The following is a 23,667-nucleotide window of genomic DNA, read 5'->3' as shown; positions in this document are numbered from 1 at the left end:
TCTCTCGATACATAGAGACCGAGACGAAACGAACACACATATAAGTGACGCATACTCGATCAGTCTGCATTGACGTCAGAGATCTTCAGGGTATACGAAGAGAACTGTCGCTTAGGAGGTATGGATACAAGACCGATGGAGAGAGCAGAGGATTCTCTATCTTTATCAACATTCATCGATTGGCACTCGGGAAGCACGGCACTTGAAGGCCACTATTAGCATGGTGATTCTTCCTATTGGCCCTTCCGTCGAGCCATAGTCGCAGAGAAGACGACTTGAGAATGCCTTCCATGTTTCTTTATCAAACGTAATCGGCCTACTGATTAAGATAAGAGGTCCCGGAGACGAATGTCTTATCATCGAGACCAGCGACAAGTCGATGTCATCGCGCTCGAGCCGTGAACAATGTTGTCATGCTAACTCCCGACATCCATTGAGTAGGGCGCTGGGTCCTCAGTTGAATTTGGTCGTCGTTCTGAGCAACCCCTAGTCGTCTCGTCTTCATCGCTAGTGGGAGGCATAACGTCCTCCTTGTCAAGATCGCTGCTAAGAGGGACAATGTTCTCCTTGTCTTTGTCACCGCTGGGAGGTACAATGTCCTCCGCATGTTTAACGCCATTGGCAGATATGACGTCCCCCTCGTCCTCATCGCCACTAGGAGACATGGTGTCCTCCTCGTCACTGCTTTCGACGGCGTGTTCTTCGCTCATTTCCATCCCGTGTCACTCGCCAGAGGTTTTCTTTTGGATCGTCATTGACTGTCGAAAAGCTATCGGATTTCTGGGAAGTTTGACTCCCGGCAGAATTCCGAGGGTCGAGCAGCAGCTGTCCACTGGGACTGGGAGGACTGAACAAATCTGATTTGGAGCTTGTTGTCGGCGAGGAAGCAGATCTCGAGTGGTGAGGATTTATAGAGCCTTTCCCATTTCCTTTGGGCACGGTCACGTACTCAGGATGGAGCAGGTGCCATTGTGTCGGGGGTTTTGTACGTGACCATGCCCAAAGGAAGTGGGGAGGGATCGAGGAATAGATATGATGTGTTATAAATAGAAGAAGAATAGAGTTGAACAGAATAGAAGAACAGAATAGAAACTGGTAACATTTCCCAATTCTTGTTGTTGGCGGTCTCTGGGAGAGAGAAAAGAAGAGGGAGGGGATGATTGAGTAAAAGGGAAAGGAGGGAGACATGGACCCGGAGGGAAACGAGTGCCTTCCTTTTTTCGCAACTCGTCCTAAAGCAACCACCCTACACATGTGTGTGAGATGATCTTGAGGGCCTCCTTGCACTTGATATTGATAGACACAATGAGTTCCGAATCAAGAGCGCCCAACGTTAGCACAACCGAGACTCATTAGGATTTGAACACCACTTGGCCTCCAGTCGAGTATATCGACAATTAGCTATCAGGGCTTCTTTTGGAAGACAGCGACGTCTTCCAACACTGTGTGGCTGCGGGTATAGTTAATACTCTTGAAGGGAATCATAACTGCAATGGTGTTGAATGAATAAAGATCGCTAGACACATAGTCCAAGAATATCAAGGTGGCCCAACTGTTTCGAATCACAAAGGTTCTTGATGTTGTCGGTCCAAGTTCTCACAAAGGCCAACCCTCCTCGAGCTCCTTGATCCAAATGCCCTCCTAGTCCATCTGCACATGGAGCTCACATACATTACAATGCCAATACCAGTCCGTGGGAAGACAAAGGTTACCAACCGTAGGTCCTGTCTTCTACATCACACGCCCCGTGGTCCCTCCCGGTTCAGTCAACATCCGTCCAGCACTGGACGCCGTCAACATGATTGACGTTCCCGTGTGATTCTTGATGCCTTTCGTCAACGCATGTACCCTGGACATACAGTTGGCGCCAATATGAACATCATTTTCCTCTTCCCCCCTGGTAGAAACACAGTGCTGGGAAATCGATGGTAGCCTGTTCCCTGATAGCGTCCTCTGCCGGCGTGGTCGTGTTTAGTCGTAGGCGTCACCCGCGGCTAGACGGTGTGCTTGTTTAGCATTTCTCGTGCTCTTCGACTTGGGTGTGAGTCTCCCGAGAAAAGTCGATCTAGTGGGCTATCCATCTGGCTGCGATAGTATGGTGTTTCTAGGGTTCATCGCCTCCTTTAAGGCCTCGGGAGTTATGCCGCAGATTTCGACTCTTTGCTAGGTATGATCTGCACAGTTTCTGTGCCAATGTTTGCATGAGCGTCTGAGGCTGTGTCCATCGAAGGTATTCGCTGGTTCTGCTATCGTTTGCATTGGCGCATTGGTTGTCTAGGCGGAGGATGGACGCTCATAATATTGAAGCTCGTGAGACCGAGGTTCGCCGAGTCTGTTCTGTTCCTGGAATTGTGACTTTTGTAGGGGCGAGTGCTCTTGAAAGAGGAGCATCATGGGCGGTGTCTCCCGTGGACATCATTGAGCTTGGGCCCGCATGGAGTTCTCTCAAGCGTGAAGATTGCCAGTAGATGCCTCTTGCCTGTTTTTGGTTTATTCCACTGTCTTCATTTTCTTCTCCTTCTTTTGCGCCCGAGAGCATCAAAGCATTGTTTCGGCCTGCGGTGGGAGTCAAATCGATTCGATGGATCTGGGCGGTGTGAGTGAGGAGGCTTTGATTTGTGTCATAGGATCATTGTTTCTCCCCTTATCAGAAACCTGTGAAGAGTTGGCGACATGCTTCCTGAAGGGATGTGGACGTGCTCGCTAATGTGTTGTGCTTTGAGCCTCTGTTTGCCTGCGCCCGTTGTCTTTGATGTGCTATTTCCACACGTGATCAGCATAAGGAGAAGCCAACCAGAGACTCTTGCTGAGCAAATGGCTCTTTGAGAGTGTTGTGCAGGGATCCTAGATAGATATAAGGTATGTCACCACGCTTTCTACGGATACTCCTTCGGTACGGAACGTCTGGTGAGAAGATTCAGTGTGTGCAACAAAACCAAAGTCTTTTCAGTTGTATTGTATTTCTGATGGATTCTTCTTATTTGACAAGTAGATAGGTAGCTGTACAAGGGGGGTCAAAGTATGTGGATTGTCTCAGTGGTGCTTTTGTTTTGTCAAATACTGTACCAGGTAGGTAGGTAGGTTCTTGAGAAACGGTTGTCCCCCGGCACCGAAAACACCGCCGCCGCTGGTTCCCAAGCACACGCAACAAGTGCCATCTTCAGTGTATCATGTCGAAACGTAACGAGGGATTTGATCTAGATTCCCACTTGGACTCGCACTCATCACGCACACAAGGGTTCATTCTTCTTGACTGACCAACGATCCTCCCGTCTCCCTCATGTTGTCCTTTCCGCATCGTTCCGCAAAGGTTTCGAACCGGAGGAAAAAGGGAGGGAGTGGCGTCGAGTGGTCGCAAGAGGGAGGCTTACTTCAGTTGCTTGAAGAGCTTGGCAGCAGCACATTGCGTGGCGCAATGCTGGAGGTGGAAGTCTGGTGGTTTCGTCAAAAGTCAGCCAATTCTGTCGCAAGCCGCATGCGGTGCGGGATCCGTCAAAGCAGGACTTACATTCTTCGACGCAATCCTCCTTGGGTCCCTTGTGATCTGCGTCCTCGGATGCGGCCGTGACACGCTCAACGCACTCGTCGTAGTGGTGCTTGTAACCTGAACATTGGGCGGATCGGGCGCAGTCTACGGGAACGCAAGGGAAAAGGGTTAGCATGTCGGTATCTTTTGAACTGCCGCCATTGTGTACATCCGGCGTCGGCGCGAATGATGGAACGTACCCTCTTCCAACTTTGGCTTGGGGTCTACAGGTTCCTCCTCTTCCTCCTCCTCCTCCTCTTCTTCTTCTTCGTCGCCTTCGCCAGTCTCGTCGTCTCCTCCTTCTTCCTTGTCGTCACCACCCTCTTCGTCCTTGGATTCCTCCTCGCCGCCTTCGTTGGAGTCGTCGTTGTCGTCGGCAGGAGCTTCGGCGTGGACCTCTTGCACAAAGGACACTGAACTCATCAGGTCCGAGAAGAAATCTGTGATGCCCATTCTGACTTGTCGAAAAGGATCAGGGCGCGTCGGATCGAGGGGAAGGACCAAGTCTTTGTCAAGAGAATGCAAGTCAACTCTGCACCTCTAGGACTCGTGTGGGCTGGGATGTGCTGCGGGAACGAGGCCTTTAAAAGTTGAGAATGTTACGATTGCAGAAGAGCTTCAAATGGAGCTTGAAATTCGACATGTTGTGATTGGTTGACGGGATCTTCGCACCTATGCCTCAAGCTTACCTAAGCCCGCCGATGTCTTACTGCGAATCATAGCCACCAGTCAGGCAGACTACGAGTTGATGTCGCTGCGTCTACGAAATGAACAGATACTGTGAGTTTAAACAATCTTCACTGTGTCGTGGTTTGATGATGCCATGTTGTTATTAATGAGTATGAATGTGCCCCAAAATCGAGGCAAAGGTGCCCACTGGCTTACACCTCCTCCAACGGAGTCGGCCTTACAACAACAAATTCCTCCCTCACAGGTGCATAACCCCATTCCAGTGAAACCGTCCACAGAAGATTGATAGTCCTCATCGGTGAGAGTCTTCGGCGCGAACTCAGCTCCTCTTGCGAAACTTGGCGCATGAGGGTTTCTATCTCCATCATGAAATTGGGTGATGGACGAAACCCTGCCATAGTTGGAAATCTACGGCCAGCAGAACCACTACCGAGGCCAGTCGAACCACGATGAGGATGCCGTCCGGTCTCCTCAACCAGTGTCATATCAAAGAATGAACCCCAGACATCCTCCTTGCTTGCAGGAAATTTCCAGCGTTACACTCTCGCACCACAATCTACACATTTGACATGTTCTCTCTCTCTCTCCCTCCCTCTCCAGACTCGTGCTTTTCCACAACGTCCATACCGAGGCCCGCCTGTACGATTTCCTTGAGATGATGAGATGCTGGGTGTCAGTCTGAACTTCCCTCGAGGATCGGGGTCCGATGTATTCTTTCCAAGGTTGATCGCATCACCGGGGGCCCAATCGATGACTCGACCTAGGTTTCGAATGATTCTGGTCACACAGAAGAGGCAGAGGATGTGGTTCGGGATACGGACGGTTGAGCAATGAGCATCCTGTCAGCCCTGCCGAAGCGTTTGACAGATATCCAGGGCCTTGCTCCATGACGATTGATTCGGAGTCTCTTGGAAGGAGACACAGAAGTCTTGCGAGAGGAAGAGCAGTTGTGGGATCATCGGGTCCATCGGACTGTCATTACGATGGTTGTTGTGCAAGATCCTTGCTTACCGGCGCGTCGCGGTAGCTACCACTGCAGTTTACCTAGGTACCTAGGTATTGAAGTGTAGGACTTACACTTGGGACTACTCGTGAACTATTCTACAGACTGAGAGGTTCGGGTTCTCCTTCAAGTGCATGTGAAAGTGTCCTGTGATGTTCTGTGTTGCTACTCGACGACGTCTCCCTGCGCACCACACAACATCCTCTTGGTCTCCCTACCCTAAGAACACTTGAATTCCCGCCTCGTATCGCTGCTCGCGGAGGGTCTGCCCGTCATATTGCGATGACAGGTTGGATACTTGTTGCCCTGTCTCCCATCTATCACATCCTGACGCACGGAATCTAGAGGCTGCCCTAGTTATTGTCAAGTGGTTTACGCCTAAGTCTCACGCCCGTTCCAAAATCCGCTTCTAGTTGATGGAAAGGGAGGTCGTTGCTAATGTGCTGCAGCAGGGCCGCCGTGACTTGCCCCGGCGCGCCGCGGGTTGTTGGTTGGTGTCATGACCCTAAAAGGCCACTGGGATCCCCCTTTTGTATGGCTTTTACTTTGCTCACGGGAGCTCTATTTCGCTCCGTGACTTGCCCCCGGGGTGCCACAGGTTTTTGGTATGAGTCGTGTTCTCGTGGAGCCTCCCCCCCCCTGTACCTGTTAAATTCTTGCTCTCAGAGGTGAGGCGTCACGGTCTTGCAGAGCCACTTGCTTTCATGCTTACATCTGGCGCATCCTTTGCTCACGGAGGGGCGGCGGGTGCTGTGACCTGTCCTGGGCCCTGGGGTTCCATGCCCGTACGGAATGATTGTGGCATCTCGACTCGGTGGAATGCGGGAGGTCACCACTGCTTCTGATCGTGGGGACATGTCTCAGCGTTTCACGCCGGTCCCAAAACTAAGTAGTGTTGAAATCCGATTGGAAAGGGGGACGCCATTGTTCAATGTTGTTTTCAGCTGAAATTGTTCTGTCGTGGTGTTCAACGCCCGTACAAAGTGATCCCCACTGGCAACTCTATGGGCACAGCGAAGTCCAACTGCTCAAAGTGGTAACAAACTTTCCTAGGTACCTAGGTAGACTCCTTCACAGACCACGTCATCTCTTCCCTTGGATATGATATTCTCGTGAGGAACGCACAGTAGGTATCGTCTGATGTTGCAGAGCAAGATCTGTGTAATCCTGCAAATGGGACTTTCTGACACATCTCAAGAAAATAGGCAGATGTCGTTTCCCATCCACAATGGCATTTTATGGAAGAGGGTTGTCGATCCACTGGCATTCACTGTTTGAGGGCCCGTTCGCCGGATGAGACAGACACACGAAGGAAAAGGCAATGACCGGGAAGGCGTCTCCCTACTCAATGCTGGGGGCGGAAATATCGAAGGCCTGAGGGCGAGGCGAAAGGTGAAAGAATCTCTGTTTGGCCTGGAGAGGACTTGGGAGGATGGAGGACCATGTAAGCATACACGAAGGCCGAGAGTGTCTACCTGAGGCTGTTGTCAATCGTTGATCCCAACTCCGGAGGTCCAGGCTTGGAGCATCGGGCCGAGAATTGTAACCCAAGTTTCAGATACCTAGATGAAGCGACGATTTCTTCGCGAAGGACACGAGCCAAATAAAACGGAGGCGATGGAATGGGAGATATCACTGGTACTCGAAGATCTTTTTTTGACAACGTGTGGTATGTTACTCAACATGTCTTGAGCGTTGGCTCTTGAATGTTGGCTGAGCATAGATAGATTAACAACTCTGCGTCAGGGCGTCGCCGGCAGCCAGGATTACGTAACTTGCCCCCTTTTTGGTGCCAGACACAGTGACATCGAACCGTAGCATTCATGAATGATCGCGCATTCCTCAAGAGAGGCTCACAAGTCGTCGTCCTGATGAAACAGAAAGGTCAAACATTTTGTGCATAGCCCGCAGAAACCTGCTACGATTGACGCCTCAGAGTCCGGGCTCGCTGCAAACAGCCCCGGCCAATCACGCGTCGAGCCCCCGCATCGCCCCTCGGCAAGTCAAACAACCTGCGACACTCGGGACGAGGCTGCGCGTGTCAGCCTCGCAAAGCCTCGTTTGACACTCGGTCGCTCGCTTGGTCATTGGATCTGGACGTTGCATCGCGTAGATCGTTGCCGGAGATCCATGGTCGAGAGGGGAAATCATCATGTCCATTCAGTACCGAGTACATCTCGACTTTTCCATACCGACTTGTCATGGGACATCAAACCCAACACAAGGGGGCCAGGGAACAAGGAGTTTCCGCGAGCCAAGGCATCAACAGATGTGGTTTTCTTCAAATACGACCCGACCCCCAGGCCAATTTTCATGGTGATTTGTATCGCATGACTTTCTCTTCTTTGCATCTCTGATTCTCTGCTTGACATTTTTTGTGCGCGTCATCCTTTTTTTTGCGTTCTATTCCCTGTCTTTTGAAGAATCCTTGACTGTTACGAGTATAGACCTTGACAACTGCTGGATCAGTTGCCTTTTCACCAGAAATCCCCAGAAAATGGCCACCAACAACTCACTCTCAAAGACTCTAGCCATCGTGCTCCTGCTTCTAGGTTGTAAGTGATTCCGTTTTGCCCAACGACATTAGCACCTCTCATTTGCGACGACACCAACTGACCCTCCTTCTTTCCACGGTTGCAGTCACCACCCTCGTGTTCGGCCAAGGCACCCAATTCATCACGGGCCCTTGCAAGTCCGACGCGGACTGCGCCTCCGCGTGCTGCGGCTTCAACTCCGGGAAGTGTGCCGGACCTGTGGTCGCCCAGGAACGCGACGGAGGATGCGGTTTCGGTAACGCTTCTCCCAACGCCAACGCGGCCAACGCACTGACCGGCGGCGCACCCGCGGCGACGACACCCGCGACGGCCTCGAGCGGCGGTGCCGGTACCGGTACAACGGGGGGTGGAAGTGGCGGCAACAACAACGGAGGTGGCGGCGGGAGTGGAAGCGCCGCCGCGGTCAACAGCAACCTCCCCGGAGCCGCCAACGTGGGCAACGGAGCCGGAAAACAATTCATCACGGGACAATGCAAGAGCGACGCCGACTGCGCCTCGGGGTGCTGTGGGTTCAAAAGTGGCCTCTGTGCCGGTGCGGTGATTGCCCAAACCCGTGATGGTGGATGTGGCTTCGGCGACTCCTCTCCCAACAGCAACGCCGCTCAGGCTCTCACGGGAGGTGCTGCCGCTCCTGCTGCCGTCGCCACGGGTTCTTCCTCGTCCTCTTCTTCGGGGAACAACAACAACAACAGCAACAACAACAACAACAACAACAACAACAACAACAACAACAACAACAACAACAACAACAACAACAACAACAATGGTAACGGCGGCGGCGGCGCGACTGCTCCGTCCCCGACACAAGCCGCCGCGGTGTCGATAGACAGTAGCATCCCAGGGGCGGCCAATGTCGGCAACGGCGCCGGCAAACAGTTCATCACCGGGCAATGTCTGAGCGACGCCGACTGTGCGTCGGGCTGCTGCGGTTTCAAGAGCGGCAAGTGCGCCGGCGCCGTCATCGCGCAGACCAGGGACGGAGGTTGCGGGTTCGGGGACGCCACCCCAAACGACACCGCCGCTCAGGCCTTGTCGGGAGGGGCCAAGAAGAAGAGATGGGTGCGAGAGTACATGGCGTGAGTTACGTTTGTCGTATTGTAGGTGGAATAGGTCCCCCCCGTCACCTGAAACTGAAACGGCCGGGTGGTCATCTCACGACAAATTTATTTAGGTACCTGTCTACCCTGGGGTGGTCTTATATACTGCGTATCGTTGATCTGTACCTTTTTATCTTTGCACTCGTGGTGCCGGAGTACCTTTGCTGAATCCCCTCGACGACCCCTAAACTGCCTCGCACGTACGAGAGAGTACTCCCCCGTACAGGCACAAGAACATACTACTACTAGTAGGTGTCTACGAGTAGGTGTCTACGAGTACAAGAGCACTGATGTCAGCAAGGTAACCTCGTACACTTAGAGCTCCGTGTGTGTGATTGATTTTTAGATGGCCGAAAAAAAGGGTTGCAACGACTCAAAAGAAAACCAGAAAGAAAAAAAACCCCGAAGTTGTGATGAAACTCGTCAGAAAGGATCCCCAGAAATAAAAATTGAAAACAGGGACCAAAAAAAGTAATGATCCGGTTGAGGCTCGAACTCAAGACCTTCTGCGTGTTAAGCAGATGTGATAACCAACTACACCACCAGACCGACGCTGATTTCATAGGGAGAAATGCAGAGTTAAAAATATAACCTATTTTTAAAAGTCCGAGGTCTGTACCCACTTCGAGGCACGGACCTGGCTACAGTAGGCTAGACAAGTGCAGCGGCATACACGGAGTACTCCGTAAGAGTTTTAGGGCACTGTTTCGACTGCTGCCGTCAGTCCATAACTACCTACTACCATCGAGGACCAGAGTGGATGGTAGAGTAATATCAGTAGGGTAGTCTGTGCTCTGTGCATGTACTGTCTCGATTGAACTCTATCTAGGAATGTTCCCAACAGTGGATATCAGTGCCAGATGCTGGCTTTGCAAATTGATCCGTTACAATAATAACAAAAGCGCAACCAGCATACTCCACGGGCAGGCCGTTTCAGAGTGATGGATGAACGAGAGTCGAGACAGCGGATTGCGTCAAACGACAAATCGCAATGCAAAGTGTTGATCGAAAACAGCCTCGTGGATAGGTTGGGAGAGAGGCAGCGGAGAACAGGTAAATACGCCTGTTGGGAAAGTAGCCTGGACATGGACATTGACAAATCAATCGACGACGATGGTACTCCGGTACCACATTCAGATAAAATCCATGTCTGTCGAGAGAACCAAGGCGACGAGGCGCGAGAGCATGAAAACTTTGTTGGATACCGTTGTACAAGGCTTGACTCGTTTCAACGTCCGATACAGAAAGAAAGTATGCTGATAAAACCCAGGGTGCGTTCCGCCGCGATCCTGTTGACGACAGGACATGGTGGTGTTCTGAGGAGCCAGAATGATGATGAATGTAGGGTAGTTGTTGCCAAGTTTGAGTGCTCCCAAAGGATACCTCGTTCAATGCTCATCAGCCAAGCGACACCAGTGAGTGATGTAACATGCTTCGTTTTCTTCTGCTTTCCATCTTTGTTATAGCCATGAGACACTAATGCCGATCCTGACAAGGGAGAGCTGCTTGAAGCATTGTTTACAGTCATGCTCTTTCCGTTTTTTTTTCTTTTGCGAAGACTCACTATTAACCAGACACGAAACAGGAGTACTGGTGGACCAAGCACAACATGTACGAATAGTATAATTGATCCATCTTCTTCGCCGAGTCAAGAAAAGGGGCAAGAAAACGCCACCGTTCATCATTTAAATAAATCTTCTCAAGGAAGTCCATTCCTTTTGTTTCATCTTGTTTCTTCTCGGGTGGAGAAGCAACGAGGTAAAGAGGTGGGTCGAAGGTTAGAGTCGAGGTCGAGGTCGGAGTCGAGGGTTGGGGGTAGGAGAGGCCGAATAAAGGAGCCCAAGGTCGGAGGTCCAATGTGGTTTGAAAGAGAGAATATAAGGATGGCAAAGTATACCGTTCGTACGTGTACGCCATATCACGTCGATAACTTCGCACTGACACATGTGTTGCATTGATTAGCCTTTTGCGTGTTCGTACCGTTCTTCAGCCAGCAATTGGCATAGTTTGTGGTGTTGCTCTGCGCCATGCTCGCCTCCCATGTGACGCCCTTGCAGCTGTGTTGGCTGTCCAGTTTCCAGTCGCCGGCGAACTTGACCATGTTGGAACAGGCGTACAGACAATCCGTGAGGGTATAGGCGAAAAGTCCGACGAAGTCGGCGACCGTGAGGTCCGGATTCGCATCGTCCGGGTTCGAGTTACCCATGTCCATGCCGCAGTAGAGTGTGAAGAGTTGCGAGTATGCTTTCGTCGTGATGACCTGGGTATCCGTGTTGCAGTCGGGGTATTTTAGGCTTTGGACAAAGTAGGGTTCGTCGACCACGTAGTTTTGGAGGGAGGACGGCGAAGGGCTCGACGTCGAAGAGGTACTTGTTATGCTGGCGGCGCTGCCGTCTGACGACGCAGTGACGGTCACGGTGGCTGTGGGCACCCTGATACATTCGAGACCTTGTCAGCATTGGTCACAAAGCACCGAGTATATGTGTGCGAGCGTGGAATGTATGACGGGAATTGTGGTAGAGTCAACAAAGGCATAAACTCACGCCAGGTCTGAGGTCGAGCTCGAATCCGAGTGCTTGTTGGACATGGCACCTGCCACGCTTCCTCCGACGACGCCACCGACGACGAGAGCAGTTATCGTTGCTACAATGAGGCCAAATGTCAAAGGTGACAGGCCCCACGGGTTTCGCTTGATCGGCGGCAAGGGCGCAGCCGCGGCTTCTGATGCAATGTATCCATTTTGATATTGATATTCAGGTTGGTACCGTTGGTGTGGCGGTTGCGAAACTGTAGCCTGTGGGAGCAGCGTCGATTTGGGAATTTCGGACGTGTTGATCAAACCAGGTTGGTTGAGGTGTGTTGCAACTTCTGGAAAGACGTGCTGCGCTCCGTCGCCATTCGTGGCATGCTTGTCGGACATGCCACTCGAGGAGTTTGTTCCTGACATAGTCTCCTTCTTCTTCTCCTTCAAACCTCCTCAAACAATCTCGTAGCGTCAACGCACAATGTGCAAATGAGTTACGCCACGAGGTGGTTGAAGTGGTACGTTACAGCCGGAGAAACAATGCCAACGACATTGACAGTGACGGTGACTGTAGTAGTAGCAACGGCAGTGGCGACGGGAGGCCACATCTTAGGAAGACGTCGAGTGCCGACAGTCACAAGAAAAGTCGCACAAGGGGACGGGCGCAGCAAGAGCAAACATCCATCCGAAGCCGGAACGCACTTTAATGCCTAGTGCAACACTTCTGGAGGTCGAGACCTCTTGCATGAGTCGCGATGCAAATTCCTCAAACAAAGGGGAACCCTGTCTCTGAAGCAGGCCAATTTCGGCACGATCGCTTGATCAACTTTTAAGACCACACGTGCACGATGAAGGCTGGAAAGAAAGATTTACGCCCCCATTTCAACCCTGGTCAGCCTGTTTCGACGGCGCCAAAGTCAGGAGGTAAGGCCCCCAGTGGTCGGCATTCGAACCCAACCAGAGGCCATTGTTGAGATTCGGCCTTGGACTTCGTCCGAAATGAGAGGTAGAAATGAGATCGAAAAGGAAATACTGTATGTTGAAGCGACGAGACGTGTGCTGAGTACGGGATATACACCCAAAGAAAAAGTAAGAGCAGATCGCAACTCCGCCCAATCCCAAAAATTTCCGACTCATCTCTCTCTGCGGGAACGTGACTCACGGTAAAAGGTCAAGGAGCCAATGAGATTCGCAGTATCTGAAATTGTCTCCTAGCAGAGAGCCGGTCTACGAACACGATAGGTCACACTTCTGCTCCGTGGTCCGTACTCCATGTATCTCTGAGTGGCCAGGACCGCCATATGACCCTCCGCGTCGTCTGCATTCCGAACGGCGTCGGGCCGGTGTGTCAACCTCTGGTCAAGGGAGTGTACGAGGTCATCATTGAAGTATGGGCCGGTCGTGGAATAGGCACCGTTCCTCGTCAATGTCCGTCCTTGGGAACACGATCGATTTCGACAAGAGGCAAATGTGCGGGTCAAAGGGGCGATTACTCGGCGACAATGAGCCGGTGTTGGTAAGGACGAAGGAACCCTGTTTTGTCGAGAGGGTGAGATGCGAAATCAAAGCACAATGTCAGACATACTCTTGCATGGGGTTTCGTTTCTTCTCCTCCGGAAGAGGTGGCCGTGCTTTTATGGTCGGGGTGCCTTGATCTCCCTCAACGTAGTCGACGAGGAGATGACCCGACTTCAGGCCGAGGAGAAACATGTGTCGGCGAGGAATAAAGGGGTCAATGTACTCGTCCATCCAGTGTTTACGGCCCGCGTGAACTGGTCTCATTTGGTATAATCCGCAAATCCGCATTGTCCAAACATACCGATCGGCATCGAGGAAGTCCAAAGCCCCGGCAGAGACGAGAAATTGGGACGCGGGGCCAGTTTTGCGATATCCAGGCATACATAGTCGGCGGCTTCGCAGCGGAACTGTTCAGCCAGGCCAAGGTTCCCCGTGGAACTTGCGGGGGAATAGGCACCTCGAGAGGAATCGCCGTTTCCGGTGGAAAGGGACTGATGTCGGAATGTAGACATTGAAGTCTCCATGCTCCCCTGCCCGATTTGGGTGCCATATGACACAGTCCTTGCCGCTCTACGTGCAGGTGGGCGGCGACAATGCCCTCTATCTCGAGGGATCGACTTTGGAGATAAGGTGTAGAATTCCTCCTCCAGTGTCGGCCACTCTAGTCATAAGAGCATACTGTGGTCGTCTGCCTCGATACTTTGCCTTTCCGGGCTCTGGAATTTTCTCTTGCGCTCTTCAGACCAGGATGACTGCATGCCGGTGTGGAATCAAAAAAAAATTAGAGCCGCAGCACCTCGTCATCATGCGCTCAGAATTAAGGCCAGATGAGGAAACCATCCAGGAGCGTAAGCGTGATTGCAATCAGGACTGAAAGCCACGAATAATCGGAATAGATGTAAGTATGTTTTGTGTCGGGCCGTTGGAACAAGTGGGTCACGGATCGAAGTGAGTCTGTTTGGTCCTGGGCCATAAGAAAATCTTACTCGACAGCGACTTTAGGGAGTGAACAGGTTAGGATCAGATATGAAAAGAGGGCCATCGAGGGCAGTGTAACGGTTGTGAGTTTCATGAGCTGGCACTGTTGTGAGTTAGGCAAACCACGTTGTTAGGAGAACACGTCGTGTAACAGTGCCTCGTTTGAATCAGGAATTTGCGATGATAAGTCACAGCATCAAGGAACCGGATGCGACAAGCGACATGGATCAGAAACACCCAAAGAGGAAGACCTTGCCCTCGACTGGGCCATGGTTTGCACCCCTGCTCGAAAACTCACACGAGAGGGACATCATTGTGGGGGTGAACAGATGAAGCGACTTGCAAGCCAACACAGGGATACAGGTGTTTCTGGGCTCAGTGACTCGACTTGGTCTTACAGCAGGTGATATGGGACCCGTATGCATACATGTGCTTGTAGCGATATTCCTCCGAACGCCATACGTATACGCCAATAGATGCTATCGCCAGGCTTCCTTTTACTCGGCTACCCAAACGGCAGCCATACCCCTGTTCAACAAGTTAGCATGATGAGAAGGAAACGAAAGAACAGCCGAAGGGAAAGCAACACTCACATTCCGGTGCCAACACACATACTCGTGACGCCAATCTTCTTGTTCGTTCGCTTAAGCTCGGTAAACAGTGTGCTCACTTGTCGGGCACCCGTGCATCCTGTTTCTTGTTAGCGAGGTTCTGTCTGCCAGAGGATCGGCAATGGATCAGTCTTACCGAGAGGATGGCCAAAGGCGATCGCGCCGCCCTTGGGATTGATCTTCTCGAAGGGCAGGCCAAGTTCCTTTACACACCAGACAGCCTGACTGGCAAAGGCTTCGTTGATCTCGTAGATGTCGACCTCGTCCTTGTTGACACCCGCCTTTTCAAGGGCCACCGGGATCGCTTTCCACGGTCCGATGCCCATCAGTAGCGGCGGCACACCAACCACCGATGCAGCGACAAATTTACCCAGGATCGGTTGGCCCAGTCGCTCCGCGGTGCTGCGTTTCATCATGAGCACGGCGGCGGCGCCGTCAGATATCTGTGATGCGTTGCCGGCATGAATGGAGCCGTCTTTGGCGAATGCGGGACGTATCTTGCCCAGCGTCTCCGGGGTCATCCCTGGTCTAACGCCGTCATCCTTCGTCACGGTCACGGTCTTCTCTTCTTCCGTCTTGGGATCGGTGTACTTGACGGTGATGGGGGCGATCTCTTCGTCGAAAAGACCTGCCTGTTGCGCCTTGAGTGCCTTCTGGTACGAGCTGGCTGCAAAAGCATCTTGATCCGCACGTGAAATCTTCCTGTCTTTTGCCATTTGTTCCGACAAGACACCCATGGGCACCTTGCAGTTCGCGGATTGCATGTGATTCTCCAAAAGGTCCGAGAACTCAGTGACCGCACCGGGCCCGTACTGTGAAGACATGCTCTCTACGCCGGATCCCACCCCGATCTCGATGATCCCGCTCTTGATGGCGTTGGCGATGTCGACACATGCCTGCAGGCCGCTGGAACATTGTCGATTCAGCGACTTGACCGCGGTCGACTCTGGGAATCCGGCTACAAGAGCTGCGGCCCGGTACTCGGTCGCTCCACCGCCAGGAGCAAGAACGCAGCCTGTGGCAATGTCTTCGACCAGCGCCGGGTCAATCTTCGACCGCTCGAGGAGGTTCTTGAAAGTGAGGGCGAGGAGGTCGGCGGCTGCGGTGTCTTTCAGCAAGCCCTTGCCTCCCTTTGTGAAAGGAGTTCGGAGAGCGCAGGTGACAACAACATCGTCGGGGGACTTGGAGAGTATAGACTTGTTCGAGGAAGGAGAGCCACCGAGGTGCGACGAGACTTGGGAGAGACGTTCCTGTGCTTTGTTTGGTGCTTCACACATGTCAGCGGTCATGGTTTCCCCTTCTGCGGATTGTCTAGACGTGCTTACATTGGGCCATGTTGTTTAATGACTCTGATAGATGACGACGATGATGATGATGAAGAAGAAGAAGAAGACTGATCTCATGTAATGCCAGAGGGAGGAAGAAAGAAGACAGATGGCGGTTTAATTTATCATCAATCAATTGTTATGTTTCGCATGTGCTTCTCGAGGAATTTCCAATTAAGCCGAGGCAACAATCAACATTGAATCTGCTGACGTCATTGGTCAGCATCGCCTTTTCCCACGTGACAATTGTCTGGCCGATGGTTTCATGACTTTTTTGTTGCTTTTGTTACTCCGTACCATCACATACTTAGAAGAGGGCGACATGCAATGGAATAGTTATATCGTACGTACAAGACTAATGTTTATATCTTCGCGGGAATGGGATGATATCGTAGGTGTACGCCTTGTATGCGGGAGCCTGACCGGGATCGTCTGCCTCCAGAACTACTGCTCCTCCTTCATTCGGTCGGTCAAGTTCCTGCTCTCGTCATACGCATCCACATGGTATTTCTTGAACTTCCTGGTCGGCACCCTAGCAGCAAACATGAGATCGAGCTCTTCGTACGTTCGGCCCTTGGTCTCCGGCAGTCTGAAGAAGGCCCAGCAAAGTGTGAGGAAAGCGGTGCCGAACCAGAAGAACCCCGTGTATCCCTTCCAGTTGAGCTCGTCGGGGTTGATGAAGTAGGGCTCGATGACGTTCGCGATGATCTGGACGATGTAGTATGAATTTCTGGCCAAACAGATCGTCTTGGATCGGAGACGAGTCGAACTGACTTCGGCAGGGACGGCCCAGCCAACAGGTCCGGCAGAGAGGGAGAAACTGAACAGCCACAGGATACAAAAGGCAGCTTGTGTCCACGTAGCACTGCTGTTCTGCTTGGCAATGGCGAGGAAGCCGATGATGAGCAGACAGACGCACATCGAGGCCATGCCGCCAAGGTAGATGTTTCTACGGCCAGCAACGCGCATCAAGAACCACGACAGAATCGTGCCGACAAAGGCGATGGCGGTTCCGCCCAAAGCCAACTTGTACGCATCGTCGGCGCTCATGCCGGCCTGCTCGAAGAAGTAGGTGGCGCTGTAGGCAAACGTGGAACCCGAAAGGACCTGACCCGCAAAGATGACGCAGGCAATCTCGGTGCGTCGGAAATCGCTGCCCTTCAGACAGTCAAAGTAAGAGCTGCCTGCGGTGGTTTCTAGCTCGATCTCGTTTGTGTGGACCATCATGGCAACGTTGTTCTTGGCTTGCGGTTTCTCCGATTCGGCCATCAATCGTTGGACACTTTGCTCAGCAGCTTCGAGCTTGCCCTTTCTAACGAGCCACCAGGGACTCTCCGGCATGAAATATGCCACAATCATGAGCGGCGTAGGCCAGAGCCATTGGATCTATCCCAGAAGGTTTAGTCTTTGGGGCAAGAAGACGAGCGGGACTGGCAGGATTACTCACAGCAAATGGAATGCGGTATGACCATTCGTTGTCGCGTTGGAGAAGGCTTTGAAGGACACCGGCGGAAATGAACTGACCGATGGCTTATGGACACTCAGTAAACCACTCTGACACAAATGCACAAGCCTCTTTCATGTCGGTGAGGCGGATTGTGGACTATTCAACATACCGAAACACATGTTTGTGTACGCAGTGAGGTAAGGTCGGAAAGCGAGAGGGCAGACCTCAGACGCATACGCAGGCCCAATCGTAGCAAAGATACCCCATGGGACGCTATTGGGTAGTTTAGTCAACTAACATCAAGCACCGCCGGGGCTTGGACTAGTACATACCCGGAAAGAACCTGGCCGACAGTCTGCAGCTCAATTGATTTGCCGAAGAAGTTGATGAAGATGAACCCGTTCATGAAAACCAGGGCAATCATGAAGACACGCTTGTACCCAAAGTGCTGAATCATCCAGCCGTTGAGCGTAGCACCGACGATACAGCCGGCCGTAGGGCCGCTACCCAGTGCCGATTGCCATTTTCCAGGGATCTGGTGGTCTCCTGAAACCGAAGATAACTCACCGAACTGGTTGCGGAAGGCCGGGAACCCGAAGAAGGACTGGATCAATTGGGTGTCATAGCCTTCCATGATGATGGACATGGAGACAAGCAGAGACCATAAGACAGCCCACGGATAGGCTCGAAGAGCTTGACGGACCGTGTGTTTGTGCTCATTGATGTTGCCTTGCTGGGCATCACCAACCGAAGCTTTGAAGCCCCCCTCTTTGCCGTATACGGCCATATCTTTGTGCTCCTGGTCTGGTGCTTGTGCCTCGAGATGGGCGGCGGCATCCATCTTGGAAGCCATGGCGGCGACGGATAGTCCTGTCAATATGAGTGACTGCCCAAGACGGTTTATTCAAGGGGAAGGGTTTTGTTGCGGTTGTTGTTTCTTGCTGTTGTGGCGGAAGCTGGCCTCCTCGTTGCCAACGACGAGGGTTCACGTTCCTTATAACTTGTCGATCGCCAACTAATAGCGGCCCTCAGAGGCACCTGCTCGCACCACGGCGCGGAAGAACTGCTACCACATTGGTGGGAAAAACCGGGCCTTGTTTGGACAGGTGATCTGGAGAAAGCCTGCGTATCAAAACCTGGGAGTCTGGGATCTCCAGATGGAGTTCCATGGTACGAGCGGCTTACCTCGTAAACTGCCCCAAACAGAAAACCCTAGGGCCGAGATAATTAACGTGGCCCTCCACAAATCAGCCTGTTGTGGGATAACGAGGGAGGGAAAACAGCCGAGAGGTCGAACAGGAGCAGCCACACACTTCATCGCGAAGGAAGGGCACCTGTATTCCGCCGCTAGCATTGGTGATTGTAACCTTAAAAGATGGCAAATGGGTCGTGAGCTGACTTGTGGGAATATGGGAAAGTAGTCTCACCCAAGCAAGTAATCTGTGCGCGTGAAGGATGTGGGTAAAGAAAAGTGGTCAGGGTGCCATTTTGATGCCGAGGTGCGGATAGCGCCAACGCCAATGCCGTCCGCTTTACTCCAGAAGGAAGTACGCATCCGGGGTGCGCAGCGAAGACTGAGGAGCCTTGAGCGAGATTGGACCGATGTCGGTTTCAAGGTCCTGCGCTGGCCATCAGTCTGGAAAAAACCCGGTGGTCGACCTCGTTCCTGTGCTGTCTTGTATAATTGTGGGATAGGGGGCCCTCTAGTTGGTCCATCCTTATACGCCTGTCTCAGACGTGTATTCTACACTCTCTAGTGCCATGGCTCTGTCAGGTGAGTGTGCTTCTAATTATCGCACAAATGTTTCCCTCAACGCGATGATGCTAACCCCAAGGTACATTGATGCCGAAAGCGAAAGCTTCCAGGTCTTCTTCCCTACAGCCTCAGGCTCTTTATGCGACACGAGTGCCCTTTTGAAGACGGTAGAGTCTGGCACACGCGACATCTGGAAGTTGGACATCCAGAGTCCCTTCTTTCTCGTTCCAGTCGGCTTTTCCTTCAAAGTTTTTCGGGTACAGCAATTTTGCACTGACGCCGGATGCTCCTTTTAGCTCGTTGATTGGCAAAGAGCACGTAAGCGGTCCCTTGATGTGCCAAACTGCGAGGAGGATATCACCATCCGTCGTAGTCAATCCAAGCGAGTGCCAATCATCTGTCCAAGACGGCAAACCGATAGGCCAGAATGGAAGAGCCGTGTTCAGCTGGCCCCGGATCTCCTTGTAGACCTTCATGCCACCGTGGATCAAATCCTGTTGGGATGCTGACAGTTGATCCAGCCTGCCGCTCAAGTGAATGCGGCCGAGGAGACTGTTCACCACGGTAAAGGCGTTCTTCTCGTCACTCCAGCCAGGCTGAGGGTATGCCCAGACTGCGCTCTGCTCGGGGGTGACTGCGGTCGGAGCTGCCGCCGAAATTGCCCCATATCGCACGGGATCTTGCTGGTCACTTGTTGACTGCAGGGAATGCGTCCCTAGCATGGCGTACTCAAGGCGCTGTGCTCCTGACGAGCAGCTCTCAATGACCAAATCTGGATGCCGATCGTAAAGCCCATTGACCCAGGACAGATAGGCTCGTTGATGAGCTAGATGAGCGTCACCAGTGCTGTAGGTGTTGACATCCGTGCCTCTCATCACCTCGATGTTGTAATCGAACTTGAAGTATCCTACTCCAAAGTTCAGTACTAGGTTATCGACGACTTTGTCCAGTCTTTCGCGGACAGCAGGGTGTCGGAAATCCAGCTGGTAACGGCCCTTCTCAACAACCCGAGAACCATTGTCCTGAAAGAATGCATCTTCTGGAAGTTGCTTCCCAACCACACTCCGTACACCGACCACTTCCGGCTCAAGCCACAAGCCGAGCGTCATACCAGTTGCTTTGACTTTGTCCACCAGTTTCTTGAAGCCTGATGGGAAGCGGACTGTTGAAGGCTCCCACAGGCCAACGTCGTCCCACCAGGAATTGTCGTCTGAATACCAGCCGCAATCGATCACAAAGAACTCTGCGCCAGCTTTGAGAACAGGGTCGATCAACGCAGCCACCTTATTCTCGTCAGGATCTCCCATCAGACAGTTCATGTAATCGTTGAAGATAAGCGACATCTTCTCGTTGTCTTGGTGCTTTCTTCGCATAGCCCTCCGGTAGGTGGTCAGGGCAGAGAACGCTTGGTCTTGACCTCCAGAGACAAGGCTCATTGCTACAGGAACCGTAGTGAAAGAGGCACCTGGACTCAACTTGTGCCGCCATTCATGATCGTTGCTCGTGGGCCCACCAAGACCAACGTAGAGCCGGTCGTTGAAATCTCCGATTTCCCATTTCCACGAGCCATTGTGTTCAATCTGCCACAGCCAAGTCTCGGTGTTGTCGTGCCTTTTCAGCATTCCCATGGGCAGGTAGGAACTGGTGGAGAAGCTCCCACGACTGGAAAACGCCACGCTTGCATGAGTCGCGGAATGGCCTTCGTTGAGTTCCATGACGCCATAGTCGTCGAGACCGAGTGTGGACAGTTTCTGTTCACGCCATTGCGCTTCACGGAACCAGGAGTTGGTAGCAGTTGACAGGGTGTAGTCGCCCCATGACTTGGATGCGCCTGCCAAATTACCAACCAAGAACGACGGAATTTGAGTCACTACAACATTTCCCTTGGAGGTGTTGTCCAGAGTGACCGTAGACCTGATGACAGGTATACCAGGATAGATTGAGAAGTTGGCTGTGGCAGTGATGCCTGATTTATCGTCGTGGGATCTGATCTCGAATGTCTTCGTGGCAGAGGTTTCCCCTTCCTTGTGATTTTGGTATTTGAGCCGCTCCGAGGCATAGCTGCCAATCATTGACCTGTGGCTTTTGGTCGAAGCATTACCTTCACCCGTCAAGCGAAGAGCAAAGATAGGCACCGAATCGTCGGCCTTCAAGTCCGAAGCTTTCTTCGTCGTCGACGATGGACTTTGAATCGCAGAGATGCGCACCAAGTCGTCTTCGCCGACCGTGAAGTATACCTCCAGAGGGCCAGGATGCCAGACAATCTCCTTCTTGATTGCCATGTTCCTCAAGATGTCAAGTAGCTCTGAGCCGGGAATGTTTCAGTCTTCTCCTTAGAATATTCCTATATTCCCATGGGTACTGATATGATGTTCAGAGATGTTGGAATTTCTTGGTCACATTGGGTGCTCGGGTATGCCATGCCGTTGACTTACTCCGGTCTTGGTGGCATTGTGGAAGTACGGGGAGTCGATTGGTGGAAAACTCGCAGGCCCTTCAGGTGCCACAATCGCTGGGTCTCAGGGCTGCAGTAAGCCTGTGGGGGTGGACGAAGTCGATTGCTTCCCGCAACTTAGGCAATGCCGACACTACCTACAGTGGGACCGGACCACCTGAACATGTTCACGCAGGATTGATCCTCGGAAACTTGAAACTTGGTTTCCTAAAGATCCACCTTTCCACTGTCGCCTTTTGACGAATCGGCGAACGTGGTAATTGGACTTAGTTGGCGTATAAGATATTTCGATCCCAGAGCCTATCAACAAGCCACCATACAGGGAATGTATGCGGTACAAGACAGGGCGGCGGATGCTGGTACCAATCGCTCTTTTCACCTGATTTCAATGTGTTTGTTGCCTTGGTGCATTCATGGAGATGAGGATAAAATCCGCCATCTTCCCAGTCAATGATTCCTGTCACCAAATAATCACCGCTGCTACTCAGATCCACCATGATATTGTCGGGTCTCAAATCTCCATGGGTAAAGACAGTCTCGGTGGCTGGGGGAGGGAGAAAGCTATGGAGATAGTCGATGTAATGGTTGGTCAGGAACTCGGAGAACGAGTTTCCAATCTTCGAAACCGGCGCCCGTGGTAATGGCCCGATCACTCCTGTAATCTTCTCGATGTAGGTCCTTGACGCCCTCCGTAGCCACGCCACCTGGGGGAGAGTCTGTGAAAGATGTCATCAAGCTGATTTTGAGCAGAGACTTTCTGACGGCAGGTCATCGACGGCCAAGCCCTTGACAGCGGTATTCAAGGCATGTAGGACATGAATATCACACACTGCTTCGGCCAAGAGTGACGAGGCCATAGGGTCGCGGTGCCGGGAAGTCGGGTGCGTGCTGTGGGAGATACTCCAGAGATGTATATCCGGTAGTATCGGGGTGGCTCATGCGCACAACTTTTGCTACAGTCTTGTCGCCGCATCTGAAGACCGCACCGCGGATAGGCATCTCGTAAAGTTTTTTGGAATTTCGAAACATCTCTTTCAATTTCTCCGCAAGGGACGTGTCGGGGACCAAGTTTCTCTCAGAAGGAATCGAAGTCATACCCTGACGGTTCGGTAAAGCAATAACCGTGTCAGATATCGGAGAGACAACAGTTGCTTCGTCTGTATTTTCAAGCCTCTCGAGAGTATCTGCGAGTGTAGAGGTGAGATCCTGAGTTTCTTCCTCCGGCGTTTGCTCTAATGTCTTTTCGGGCTCGAGATCCTTCATGCGGTAAGAATCCTGAAATGTTGAGGAACGATCGCCTTTCAGCCTCTTTTCTGAATTGCCCCTCCATTCTCTGTATCGTCCACTGTTTGAGTTTTGCAATGTCCGACAGCGGGCGCGCATCTGGAGAGATTTGATCCTTATACGACCGAGGTATGATAGAGAGCAGATCAACTTCTGGATTCTCCTCAAGAGCGTCTCGCGGCATCTCCATCACTCTTTGGTTAAGGAATGAAGTTTTGGAAGAGGCTGAGGACTTCATTGGCAAGGCAGCGCTGGGTCAAGTCAGAAGACGTACTCAGAGGCCGTCGGTCCTGCAAAAGGAGCCTGCGTTGCCCTTACGGTTCACACAAAGGAACAGAAGTTGGGACCGGTTGTATATGTGAGTCTCAAAGACGAAAGAAGAAGCAGAGATAAGAAGCTAAGTAGGAGTTTCTTTCAAAGGAGGGTGTGACCGTAGCGGCGTAAAGAGAGAATCGATAAGGTGGCTATGTGCGGTTAAAGAATGGGCTGCCCGTTATACCTGTTTCCGATTGCAACTATGGTATAGATGTCCCTCCGTACGTACAGTCTGTAGCGGTCCAAGGTCAATGGTCTTTACACTGCTCCAACAAGGAGTGATGGGGACATGAATGTCACACATTCGCATGAAAGGATGATGAAACGGTGGATAGACTTTTATGATGGATGATCTATCTGCTAATGAATGGACAGAGAATGTATCATCTCCCTATTTCCTCCAGCTTTGCTCGCACCGATCCTGAAACATCCTTGATTGACTTGCCATTGACGATGATGATGACAACGACGACGATGATGATGACGATGAAGATGAGACGAGCCTAATTCGTTGATCTCGTCAGAAGATCCAAGTGTGAAAAGAAGGGTGAAGAATTCATACCTGATTTTGAAGATAGTTTGT

General features: G+C 51.9%; 7 protein-coding genes and 1 non-coding gene across 9 annotated transcripts; 2 read left to right on the top strand and 6 right to left on the bottom strand.

The window, feature by feature from the left end:
* Positions 1-313: 313 nt before the first annotated feature.
* Positions 314-1,455, top strand: PV06_08208 (uncharacterized protein). The gene has a single exon (XM_016409518.1). It carries the CDS (start codon positions 559-561, stop codon positions 859-861), a length of 303 nt encoding a protein of 100 aa, XP_016259826.1. The 5' UTR covers positions 314-558; the 3' UTR covers positions 862-1,455.
* Positions 1,376-4,107, bottom strand: PV06_08207. 2 transcript variants are annotated; one of them, XM_016409516.1, is made up of 3 exons: positions 3,727-4,107; positions 3,509-3,631; positions 1,376-3,432 (listed from the first exon to the last, which is right to left on the bottom strand). In XM_016409516.1, the coding sequence occupies exons 1-3, from the start codon at positions 3,977-3,979 to the stop codon at positions 3,368-3,370; spliced, it is 441 nt and encodes a 146-aa protein (XP_016259824.1). In that variant the 5' UTR covers positions 3,980-4,107; the 3' UTR covers positions 1,376-3,367. The 2 variants fall into 2 exon arrangements, with proteins under 2 accessions (XP_016259824.1, XP_016259825.1); XM_016409517.1 differs by having other exon boundaries at positions 3,509-4,107.
* Positions 4,108-7,557: 3,450 nt separating this feature from the next.
* PV06_08206 (uncharacterized protein) lies at positions 7,558-8,997 on the top strand. Its single transcript, XM_016409515.1, has 2 exons — positions 7,558-7,774; positions 7,860-8,997. The coding sequence occupies exons 1-2, from the start codon at positions 7,717-7,719 to the stop codon at positions 8,852-8,854; spliced, it is 1,053 nt and encodes a 350-aa protein (XP_016259823.1). The 5' UTR covers positions 7,558-7,716; the 3' UTR covers positions 8,855-8,997.
* Positions 8,998-9,346: 349 nt separating this feature from the next.
* PV06_08205 lies at positions 9,347-9,420 on the bottom strand. Its single transcript has one exon. It is a non-coding gene; the product is annotated as a tRNA-Val (tRNA).
* A 241-nt stretch (positions 9,421-9,661) lies between these two features.
* On the bottom strand, positions 9,662-12,409 carry PV06_08204 (uncharacterized protein). Its single transcript, XM_016409514.1, has 2 exons — positions 11,415-12,409; positions 9,662-11,303 (listed from the first exon to the last, which is right to left on the bottom strand). The coding sequence occupies exons 1-2, from the start codon at positions 11,816-11,818 to the stop codon at positions 10,790-10,792; spliced, it is 918 nt and encodes a 305-aa protein (XP_016259822.1). The 5' UTR covers positions 11,819-12,409; the 3' UTR covers positions 9,662-10,789.
* A 561-nt stretch (positions 12,410-12,970) lies between these two features.
* PV06_08203 (uncharacterized protein) lies at positions 12,971-13,425 on the bottom strand (the record flags this gene model as incomplete). The annotated part of the gene is made up of 2 exons (XM_016409513.1): positions 12,971-13,167; positions 13,215-13,425. The coding sequence occupies 2 exons, from the start codon at positions 13,423-13,425 to the stop codon at positions 12,971-12,973; spliced, it is 408 nt and encodes a 135-aa protein (XP_016259821.1).
* Positions 13,426-13,890: 465 nt separating this feature from the next.
* PV06_08202 (uncharacterized protein) lies at positions 13,891-15,949 on the bottom strand. Its single transcript, XM_016409512.1, has 4 exons — positions 15,828-15,949; positions 14,639-15,769; positions 14,485-14,581; positions 13,891-14,419 (listed from the first exon to the last, which is right to left on the bottom strand). The coding sequence occupies exons 1-4, from the start codon at positions 15,835-15,837 to the stop codon at positions 14,389-14,391; spliced, it is 1,269 nt and encodes a 422-aa protein (XP_016259820.1). The 5' UTR covers positions 15,838-15,949; the 3' UTR covers positions 13,891-14,388.
* A 6,097-nt stretch (positions 15,950-22,046) lies between these two features.
* Positions 22,047-22,868, bottom strand: PV06_08201 (uncharacterized protein; the record flags this gene model as incomplete). The annotated part of the gene is made up of 2 exons (XM_016409511.1): positions 22,047-22,242; positions 22,312-22,868. 2 exons carry the CDS (start codon positions 22,866-22,868, stop codon positions 22,047-22,049), a joined length of 753 nt encoding a protein of 250 aa, XP_016259819.1.
* Positions 22,869-23,667: the final 799 nt, after the last annotated feature.

This window comes from Exophiala oligosperma (assembly GCF_000835515.1).
Source record: "Exophiala oligosperma strain CBS 72588 unplaced genomic scaffold supercont1.8, whole genome shotgun sequence".
NCBI lineage: Eukaryota > Fungi > Ascomycota > Eurotiomycetes > Chaetothyriales > Herpotrichiellaceae > Exophiala > Exophiala oligosperma.
Note: the sequence above shows the minus strand (reverse complement) of the source record. Positions and strands in the feature narration are given on the sequence as shown.

What these genes read in the sequence shown, in the direction of transcription:
- PV06_08208 (XM_016409518.1), top strand. Translation starts at nt 559, where the DNA reads ATGTTCTCCTTGTCTTTGTCACCGCTGGGAGGTACAATGTCCTCCGCA.
- PV06_08207 (XM_016409516.1), bottom strand. Translation starts at nt 3,979, where the DNA reads ATGGGCATCACAGATTTCTTCTCGGACCTGATGAGTTCAGTGTCCTTT. An exon ending in CAAGCCAAAGTTGGAAGAGG is followed by an intron (nt 3,632 to 3,726) that starts GTACGTTCCATC and finishes GCGTTCCCGTAG; the next exon opens with ACTGCGCCCGATCCGCCCAA. An exon ending in GGAGGATTGCGTCGAAGAAT is followed by an intron (nt 3,433 to 3,508) that starts GTAAGTCCTGCT and finishes CGAAACCACCAG; the next exon opens with ACTTCCACCTCCAGCATTGC.
- PV06_08206 (XM_016409515.1), top strand. Translation starts at nt 7,717, where the DNA reads ATGGCCACCAACAACTCACTCTCAAAGACTCTAGCCATCGTGCTCCTG. An exon ending in CGTGCTCCTGCTTCTAGGTT is followed by an intron (nt 7,775 to 7,859) that starts GTAAGTGATTCC and finishes CCACGGTTGCAG; the next exon opens with TCACCACCCTCGTGTTCGGC.
- PV06_08204 (XM_016409514.1), bottom strand. Translation starts at nt 11,818, where the DNA reads ATGTCAGGAACAAACTCCTCGAGTGGCATGTCCGACAAGCATGCCACG. An exon ending in AGCTCGACCTCAGACCTGGC is followed by an intron (nt 11,304 to 11,414) that starts GTGAGTTTATGC and finishes CGAATGTATCAG; the next exon opens with GGTGCCCACAGCCACCGTGA.
- PV06_08202 (XM_016409512.1), bottom strand. An exon ending in CGCCTTTGGCCATCCTCTCG is followed by an intron (nt 14,582 to 14,638) that starts GTAAGACTGATC and finishes AACAAGAAACAG; the next exon opens with GATGCACGGGTGCCCGACAA. An exon ending in ATGTGTGTTGGCACCGGAAT is followed by an intron (nt 14,420 to 14,484) that starts GTGAGTGTTGCT and finishes CTTGTTGAACAG; the next exon opens with GGGTATGGCTGCCGTTTGGG.